At 50.3% G+C, this 10242-nt stretch overlaps 1 protein-coding gene across 1 annotated transcript; it reads right to left on the bottom strand.

Moving 5' to 3' along the window:
• Nucleotides 1-508: 508 nt before the first annotated feature.
• LOC147984697 (uncharacterized) lies at nt 509-3521 on the bottom strand. Its single transcript, XM_087541216.1, has 2 exons — nt 3030-3521; nt 509-544 (listed from the first exon to the last, which is right to left on the bottom strand). The coding sequence occupies exons 1-2, from the start codon at nt 3519-3521 to the stop codon at nt 509-511; spliced, it is 528 nt and encodes a 175-aa protein (XP_087397342.1).
• Nucleotides 3522-10242: the final 6721 nt, after the last annotated feature.

Consider the following 10242-nt stretch of genomic DNA (forward strand, 5'->3'; position numbering starts at 1 on the left):
TCCATCAGCAAAGTTGAACCTGACCTCCCCGACGTTGTTCGCTTCATCATGCAGGAGGTCTCTTTGCTCCTATACACGTCTCCCAGATGTGCGGTGATTTATGATGTCAGGGCTGCTGGGGATGACCATGCTCTCTGTGGTATTTCCCAGAGAGCATGGTGTCTGACGTGGCTGTCGTGCGGTGGTCTTCGGATGGCTGTGATATGGAAGGTGGCGGGACGCACCAAGAACGGGGACAGTCATTCCGATGAGTTGTGTTTCTCGGTGACTCCGTTTCTCCCATCTAGGTCACCGGCAGCGTCACCATCTGCACACGCCCTCCGGTTTCTTCCTCCTCGCTGGGAAACGACACCACCCTGATCGCAGGCTGCTGCTCATTAGCAGTAGCGCTTGTTTTGTTCCCGCGCTACTACTAATTAGTAGTAGCGCCTCTTCCTATACCTTGCTGCTGCTAAGATTCTGCGTATAAGGTTTTCACTGGTAGTGTGATCCTGGGAGGTGACGAATCCTAGCCGTGTCTTCCCTTCACCCTCTTCGCATCTTCCTGTAAGAGATGGACAAGGGCAAAAGCATCACAGGGCACTTATATTTTTCCAATCTTAAATCTGTAGGCACTTGACAAATTTTAGTCCAAACAATGTAATCTCTTTAGTCCATGTTTGTGTCCTGTAAGGTCTGTACTTGTTTGATCCGGATATTAATGAAAAAGATGAAAATTGCCGGAGGACTCATGCATGTATATGTCCATGTAGTGTTGGGGTGCCTCTATATTTTAGATAAACGAGTTTCCTCTCGGAAGGCTATCCTCCTGGTACCCTCTTTTTGTTGTTGAGGAACTGAGCCTACCGGGCACAATTGCGAAGGGGGACCAGCCCCCACCAACCTTTTTTCAGCAAAGGGCACTGCGACCTTCCCTAACCGAAGCAACGTTTGAGTCGAGGGGTGGGAGCACCTATGTTTCAAAAAAGTGGCGACATTTTCTTATGCACAAGTTTTTTCTTACGGAACACGTATGGAACAGAGATAGAACTTATCTGTTTGGCTTGCAGGAAAATGCAATGTTGGTTCATCTTTCCATCTTCCCTCAGAGGCCAAGTTCTCGGCAGGAACCTGCAGCTTTATGTAGATGGAAATGATCCAAGATGCGACCTAATCTACCTGAGTATGCAATGCTCATGAAATGCTTATGAAATGCACGTGATATGACCATGCAATGCTCATGATATGCTTATGCATGCATGCAACTTGTCGGGGACCCCAGCGCTTCATTCATTTCTCTGTTGCTCAGGGACTGTGCCCGACTTTGTACAAGGCGTTACATGCAACTGAGGCAAGTCTTGTACAAAAGGGTGGCTACCGGGCAGGGCCCGACAGCCGCAACTTACGGTTAGAACTTGCGGAGATGCTCCATATTCCATGAGTTTGGTAATTGAATGCCATCTCCAGTCTCTGGACGGACTGCGCGAGGTCTGGTGACTCAAACAACCCGGTAAGGGCCTTCCCACTTCGGCGTCAACTTGTTTATATCCTTGGCGAACTGAACACGCATAAGGACAAGGTCACCTTCCTCAGAACATCAGGCACGAACCCTACAGCTATGATAGCGACGCAGGGCTTGGTGATAGCGTGCAGCATGCGTAACAGCCTATAGACGGTTCTCCTCGAGAAGCACAACATCATCACGCCGGTGGTGATCCTGCGCTACTTCATCATAGGCAAGCACTCGAGGCGACCCATATATGAATTCCATGGGGATAACTACTTCTGCCCCGTAAATGAGGGAGAAGGGAGTCTACCCGGTAGCTCGAACTGGTGTCGTTCTGAGGGACCACAGAACTACTGGCAGCTCATTGATCCATCGCTTGTCGCACTTCTGCAGTGTATCAAATGTTCTTGTCTTGAGTCCTCGCAGGACTTCAGCGTTCGCCCTCTCAGCTTGTCGATTGCTTCTGGGATGTGCCACAGAAGCGAATGAGATCTTGCTTCCGAGGGCATGAACATATTGCATGAAGGCACGACTCGTGAACTGGGTGCCGTTCTCAGTGATGATCCATGCAGGGACCCCGAAGCGGCACACCAATCCTTTCAAGAACTTGATAGCTGACTAAGCAGTCACCTTTCTCACGACATATACTTCCGGCCACTTTGTAAACTTGTCAATGGCAACGAAAAAGTATTCAAAGCCCCCGGCAGCTTGGGGGAAAGGACCGAGGATATCAAGCCCCAGACCGAAAACGGACATGAGAAAGGGATTGTCTGAAGCGCTTGTGCGTGCAGGCAGTTGGATGTTCTTGGAATGGAACTGGCAGGCTTCACACTTTGTGACTATCTCAAGCACATCTTGGAGGGCTATGGACCAATAGAATCCTTGCCGGAATGCTTTCCCAACTAATGCCCTTGATCCAATGTGGGAGCCGCACATGCCTTTGTGTATCTCTGCCAGTAGTAACTTTCCTTCTTCCCGGCAGATGCACTTCAATTTCACACCATTGGGCCTTCTTCTGTATAGAGTGTCATCGACAAACTGATACATACTGGCCCTCCAGGCTACTCTTTCAGTGTCTTCTTGCTCATTGGGAAGTTCTCTAGTTTGGAGGAAATGGACTATGTGCCTTGCCCAAGTTGGAGCCTGAGGCTCGGCAACAAGGACTAGTGGCACCTCCTCATGCATGGGAGCATGTTTCTCGACCATGGGACCAGTGACCTATCAGGAGAGCGCAGCCCGATAGTCGATGGGGAGTTGTTTCTGGCAGGTTCCCTACCAGGAGAGGCTTACCGAAGTCCAACTTACTCCTCTTTCTGGCCGTTGTTGTTGGGGATACGGAGGGCTGAGTAAGATTGGGAACAAAAGTTGTTGGTTCCGGAGGAAGTTTTTGCACAGCACACTTTGAAAGATGATCAGCTATGTCGTTTTCCGCACGGGGTACGTGCTCTGTTTGCAATCCATCAAAGTGATCCTCCAATTTGCTCACTTCCTCAAGATATGCCTCCATCAATGGACTTTGGTAATCCTTGTTGACTTGTCTCACCACAAGTTGTGAATCTCCTTGAAAGATCAGCTTCTTAATTCCCAATTCTGTGGCGATCCTGAGCCCGACAAGGAGCCCTTCACACTTCGTTGTATTGTTGGTTGCCTCTTCCGTGGGAAAATGCATCTGGACGACGTACTTCAAATGCTCTGCTGAGGGAGCAACAAGAAGCTCGCCGCCCCCTGCACCTTGCAGGGAGAAGGCACCATCGAAATACATGATCCATTCTTCGGGAGCCTCCTTGCCGGGGGTAACTGTTTCCAGTACTTCCTCATCAGAGGTTGGCATCCATTCTACAATAAACTCTGATAATGCCCTGCCCTGAATCGTTGATGTGCTCTCAAATTTTAGGCCAAAGTTGGACAACTCCAAAGCCCACTCCACTATTCTGCCGGTTGCATCAGGGTTCCAGAGTATCCTTTGCAACGGGAAGCGGGTGACAACCGTGATCTTATTGGCTTGGAAGTAGTGGTGTAGTTTCCTTGAGGCCATGATGAGGCCAAAAATCAACTTTTGCACACTAGAGTACCTCGATCTAGCCCCATGTAACAGGGAACTAATGAAGTACACTGGGCGTTGCACCACTTTATTCCTTGTCGCATCCTTGGGGTTGCCCCTGCTACTATGCTCTTCTCTGTCCTGATCATTATCCGATTTTGCCGGGCCTTGTTGACTCTCTGCTTCCTCTACTTCCTGTTGTGCCACTAGAGCTGCACTAACCACTTGATTAGTTGCCACTAGGTACAACAGCAACGGCTCTTGTGGTATAGGGGCAACCAAAGTGGGCATAGAGGACAAGTAGGCCTTCAAATCTTGTAGAGTTGCGTCTGCTTTCGGGATCCACTTCACAGGTCCTACCTTCTTCTAAATCTTGAAGAACGGCAGGGCACGTTCGACAGACTTGGAGATGAATCTGCTAAGCGCAGCAACGCACCCTGTCAGATGTCTCACATCTTTGACTATCCTTGGTACCTGGATCTGCTCGATCGCCTTGATCTTGTCGGGGTTGGCTTTGATCCCACGATGAGACACAAAGAATCCAAGCAGCTTGCCGGAGGGTACGCAAAACAAACACTTCTCCGGATTTAGCGTCAAGTTGATCTTGCGCAGATTAGCAAATGTCTCCTCCAAATCCTGGAAAATGGTTGATCTGTCCTTGGTCTTGACCACAATATCATCCATATAAGCTTCAATGTTTCTGTGCAACTGTGGTTCAAAACTAATCTGGACTGCTCTTGCAAAAGTGGACCTGGCACTCTTTAACCCGAAAGGCATGTGCACAAAGCAGTACGTACCACAGGGGGTGATGAATGAGGTCTTCTCTTTGTATTCCTTGGATATGAAGATCTGATGATACCCAGAGTATGCATCCAGAAGGGAGAGAAAGTCACAACCTGCAGTGGAGTCCACAATTTGGTCGATGCGCGGCAAGGCAAACAGGTCCTTCGGGCAAGCTTTGTTGAGATTTGTGAAATCAATACAAATCCTTCATTTCCCGTTAGCCTTGCGCACGACCACTGGGTTTGGTAACCATGTCAGATGCAGTACTCCTCTGACCAGACCAGCTGCCTCAAGCTTCCTAATCTCCTCGGCAATGAACTGTTGCCTCTCCAAGGCCTTCTTTCGAACCTTCTGCTTGACGGGTCGGGCATGTGGGCAGAAAGCATGGTGGTGCTCGATTACCTCCCTGGGAACATCGGGGACATCAAATGGTTGCCAGGGAAACACATCGATATTCGCCCGCAGGAAGGTAACGAGCGTGATTTTCTATTTGTCATCAAGGGTGACGCTGATATTGAAGGTACCATTAATGTTAGCCAGCCCTCCCGGGACCTTCGTTACATGTGGTGCAACAACCTTGGATTTCATGTTGTTGGAACTCTCCAGCAAGTCATCAATAGGTGTAGCGCACTCCAGAGAGATATGCTTTCGAGATTCCTTGTTGGTGTCCCTGCTTTCCTTCTTCTTTCCTCTGTTTTCCTTGGTAGGAACCATTGCTACCGTGGCCTCTTCTACGACTGCGGCCCGGTACGTCTTATCCACGCAAATGATTGCATCCTTCTATCAGGACCCCGATCCTAAGTCACACCGATCTAGCATGTAACACATCATATCACTTTGCGGCCTCACGCATGGTATCCCCATGGGTGCCACATTACCTGGCTTGGGACCGTTTGCGCCTTTTGGCTCACGTATATGATAGTGTCGCTATCATCCATATGACAGAGAACCTAGGCCGGCATGACTAGTCGTAAACCCAAGGTGGCGCTACCTTAGAGGGACATGCATACATGACCCAGCAATGCACGTGTCGGTTATCAACGTATGAGCCCAAGTCGTAGCAACATACAATGACTTAAAGGAACAATGTGTGACATTTCCCTGAAGGGACAGACACAGGAGCAAAGAAGGACACATGCCGATCATACCATCTGTTCCGGTGTAGTAGCAAGCTACCATGGCTCAGCGGAAGCACTAGGAGACATTTCTCCATAAGAGAGGCTAATAAGAATAAACACTTAGATTGTCGGATCCCACACATACCAAGCATTTCAAATCATATACACAATATGCTCGATATGTGCAAATAAAACATGGCATCACAACAAAACTCTATGACTCAAAGTTTTTATTTAGAAGGCTCCAGAGAGTCATACATAGTAACAATTACAATCATGGATCACATGACCCAACAGACATAGGATACAAGCAACGGAAGCATAACATGTCTGAGTACAGACAACTACAATGAAAAAAGGCTGAGAAGCCTGACTATCTACAAGACCATCCCAAGGGTACAAGATCATAGCTGAGGTGACAAGCTAAACGTCGAAGTCCACGCGGAACTAGTAGTGAGACTAAAGTCTCTCTGTAAAACATAAATTAAGCAAACGTGAGTACAAATGTACCCAGCAAGACTTACATCAGATCTAGCTACATATGCATCAGTATCTACAAAGGGGGTGGTGGAGTTTAACTGCAGCAAGCCAACTTTGACTGAGTGGCTATCATGTACTATGACTACAAGTAACTCTTTTGAGGTAGCGCACATGAGTCCACATATTCACCATATCAATACACCACTATGGATTTGCTTCCGTCTCCCTACGAGAAGGTCATCCATAGCACTCACGCTTATCTTGCACATTTTAGAGTATCCACTTTCACCTGTCTATGTAAGCAACCCAATAGTCCATCACCGCATACGCAGCTATTCGAATACATCATGTTAACCCTACATGGGTGTAGTTCTTCACACACGCTCTCGCCACTTACCGCCTTGTACACATCATGTATCTCGGCAACCTTCAAGCGGAAGCTTGGCGAGGGTGTCGTCCACGACCTGACTAACCACACAAGTCTCTAGTCCAGGTTTATCGCCTATTCTGGTTCCATTCGCAAGGAAATATAGCCGGGGTTTCCACTACGTCCCCAAACGATGTGTGCAGGGTTCCCGAGTCACCAAACGGGCGACTCGGTGCGCCGGGCCACTTTCCTACTACATCACAGCCCACTCCTAGGGTCAGCGCTGCGCATGGCCTCTAGCATACTACAAACACAAGAAACTACTTGCAACTCTTGGACAGAGATCAAGGTGGTTAATAAGTCGAGAGTGGCACTAAAGCATTCGAATGTGTGGTAGTAACTATCTTCGATCACAAACAGAGAACTCAGTTCCTAAGGATGGCTTTAATGAGACAACCCACCATGTACTCTTACATGGCCTCTCATCACTACCTTTACCAAATCGTGTTCACACACTTAGCTCTCAACAGTAGGGCATGATGACCACATTCCAATTCATCCTCGATGAATCAGACCTAACACAACTCCTGGCAATAGCAGGCATGATGACAAGCATGAATGAATAGGCACATCACGGCTCAAACAACTCCTACTAATGCTAGTGGGTTTCAACTATTTACTGTGGCACGGAAAGGTCATGCAAAGGAATGGGTTCAACTACGCAATATGTAACAGTTGAATCATGGTTGTCCTAATGTAGTTAAAGAGAGCGCTATCGAGAGAGTGTGATTATATCAACATGTTCAATGGGGGTTTTGCTTACCTGACACTTCTAAAGATAGTATAGCTCTTCACCGGTGTCATCGATAACAACGCCGGAATAATGTCCACTGAGAGGGAACAACACCGACAAATAGAGAAGGAACTCAATCAATGCAATGCAACAATAGGATGCATGATGATGACAAGGCAACATGATGTGATTTGGGCTAATGCAACTACCAACAATTTAAATGGAGTTAGTTTGAATACAAGATTCAAATTCAAACTCCATATGTGATTATTCAAATGCCATTTAATTGATTTGACCTGATCAGCAGGCATAAGTATCTCAAACATGCATTGAAATGCCATAAATAGATTCTTTGGATTTCTCTAATCATTTTCCAAATATAAATCTTTTCCATCTGAGTTATGGTTGAATTACTATGATTTTTTGAAGCTTAAGTCATTTTCTGGATTTTCCTAGATATTTAGAATTAAAACAAATCAAGTAAATGAGTTACTACGTCAGCATGACATCATGCTCATGTCAGCAGGTCAACGGAGCGGCCCAAGTCAAACTAACAAGTGGGTCTTGCGTGTCAAACTCTCAATGGCTAAACTAGCTTAATTAACCCAAAACTAAACTAATTAACAGGGGATTGGCCCACATGTCAATGAGTCAGGGAGGTCAAACCTCGGTCAAAAGAGGTTAACCCCGGCAGAGTTGCCCCGCGGCTTGTCGCTGGCGAGGCCAGGACCAAACGGCCGGCGGGGAAGCGCTATGTGCAGCTGGACATGCGCCGCATCCGGTGGTGCAAGTGGCTCGATGCGGGGTGGCCAAAAACGACGCTGGCGAGCATCTAGGCGGCGGCCGGAGCTGTGGGTTTGTCGTGGGCGGCGCTACAGGAATGGGAGGGGGAGGTGTTGGTGTCTACGAGCGCGTGAGGCCATTCTGAGCATGGTGGTGTACTCAGGTGGAAGCTCAAGTGGCTAAAGCTCACAACGGAGCTAGCAGAGGCGACGGCGAGATCAAGGAAGCGTTGAGGCCGACGAATGAAGGATGGTGGTGATGAAGCAGAGGCGGCGATGGACACGATGGGGGTGGTGCTCCGCTACTCCTGGTGTAGCGTTCATCGACAAGGAGAGGAAGCGTGGGATGGTGGGGCGTCTGAACATGCTGGCGTGACGAATGCAGGGTCATTGGCCACACGATTAACAAACAATGATGACGGTAGCCTCTCGGTAGTGCTCAAAATCGAGCTATGGAGGAGGGGAACATGGTGGAGGGAGCTTGGGTAGGAGGGGATAGTGAGGGGGGCTCGGGCGTCTCGAGACATGGATCAGGTTGAGGGAGGGGCAAGCAGGAGGTGGCCAGGGGGAGCGCGCGGTGGCGCGCACCTCCCTGCTTGCCTGGCGGGAGGTAGAAGGTGACTGGCACTGGTCCAGCACAGTTGTCGGATTCGGGGTTTCGCAGACCCTTCAGAGGTTCAAACTCTGGGTTGCGTGGGAAGAACTCGTCCTCCCCAGTATGCGTGCCCACTGATCCCACGGCCTAGCTCGACGAACCTAATGAACAAGAGACACAACAGTTTACCTAGGTTCGGGCCACCTTGCGGTGTAAAATCCTACTCCTGCTTTGTGGTGGATTGGCCTCGAGGGGCTGCGGACGAACTAGTACAAGGGTAGAACAACCTTCCATGAGAGGTGTTCTTGTGCTCGATGAGCTAGTGGGTGAGGGAATGATCTCTCTTATCCATCCCACTATAGTGGTGACTAAGTCCTATTTATAATGGCCTTGGTCCTCTTGCCAAATGCCAGGTGGTAAGGGCTCCCACAACGGCCAAATTTGAAGGGAGACAACTAGTACATGCAATCCTGACAAAAGTAGTCTTCACCTGCAAAAGCTGCTTGTCGTGACATAGCGGTGGGCTCCGCGATGACCTCCATTGTGCCATGCTGGCGGTCTTGGTCTCATTGCACCAGAACGGAAACCTTTAGCTGATTCCTTGGGACTGCGGCCGGCTCTTGCCCCCTAGCACCAAAGAGGAAACTAGTACACTGCGCGCTGACGCCCGCCTGGCCTTGATCATCATGGCTCACGTCATCCGAACCTCTCGAGGTGCACCTTGCATAGATATCTCCACTCCTTGGGAGCCAGCCTGGGGAAGCCGGCCCCCAGGGAGGTCTTGGTGTCGTCCACCTTGCGAGGCTTGGCACCTCGTGAGGGTCTTGAGTTGTCGATGTTGAAGCTGGGCCATACCGGGCAGTCAACAGAGCCATGCCGTGGGCCACAAGCAGGCAAGTATGGGTACCCCCATTCCCAGAACACCGACAGTAGCCCCCGGGCCCAAGGTGCGTTCGAACTTGGCTTCGAGGTGAAGCCAAAGGGCAAGTGCGTTGCATCACGGGCCCTAACCGCCTGCGTCCTAGGTCGGCGCATGGCGATTGATAGGACGTGGGCGCCTCCGCTTCCCCACGCTGCCTCAACAACCATTCGAATTGACGAGACCCTACAGCATGTAGAGAGACCATCATTGCGTGAGATCATGGAGGCCGGTGGTTGGCCCTCATCTGGATATAAATGAGGGGAGGGTCAGAGTCCCCTTTGCTCATCTCCATCTTCTCACCACTCGCTCCTTCTTCTTCCTTATTGCCTCGCCATCTTATCGTAGCACCCATGGCGCCGACGAGGAAGTTCTCCGCTACCGAGAAGGGGAAGGCCCCCAAGGAGGGGCCTGCCTCGCCGCCTCCCAAGAGCGGGTGAGGTCGCCCCCGCAAGCACCCCGCGAGTCCTGCGGTGGATTCTCAGGGGGGGCGCGCCTCGAGTGGCCACAGTGGTGTTTCTTCTCGCAACCGAAATCGTCAGGGATGAGGCAACCCCTGCGATGGAGGGAGGCGCGCCGTGGTCGTCCGGCCTCCTCGACCGCTCTTCCATTTGACAGAGGTGCTTGCGGAGTTTGTTTTGTGGTCGGAGAGGCCAACCAGCACCTGGCTCCCGCTCCCTCGCTTCTTCGTGGGCGAGCTGCCGGTCGCGTGCCTTGACGTCCTATGGCTGGAGGCTGACGGCTGCTGCAGCAAGGCTTCATGGGTCGTGATCAAAGTTTCCGCCGCCGTGAACGTGTCCTTGGCCCGTGGCTGGCAGGAGTTTGCCCACGCACATGGCCTGAGTGGGAGGTGCACCCCCCACTTCAAGTACAACGGC

Source organism: Triticum urartu, chromosome 2A (assembly GCF_056163025.1).
Source record: "Triticum urartu cultivar PI428250 chromosome 2A, HENAU_Tu73, whole genome shotgun sequence".
NCBI classification, from domain to species: Eukaryota; Viridiplantae; Streptophyta; class Magnoliopsida; order Poales; family Poaceae; genus Triticum; species Triticum urartu.

Coding starts and splice junctions, on each gene's coding strand:
- LOC147984697 (XM_087541216.1), bottom strand. CDS start 3,521: ATGGCCTCAAGGAAACTACACCACTACTTCCAAGCCAATAAGATCACG. Junction 545..3,029: donor AAGGAGATTCACAACTTGTG/GTGAGACAAGTC, acceptor CATCTCTTACAG/GAAGATGCGAAGAGGGTGAA.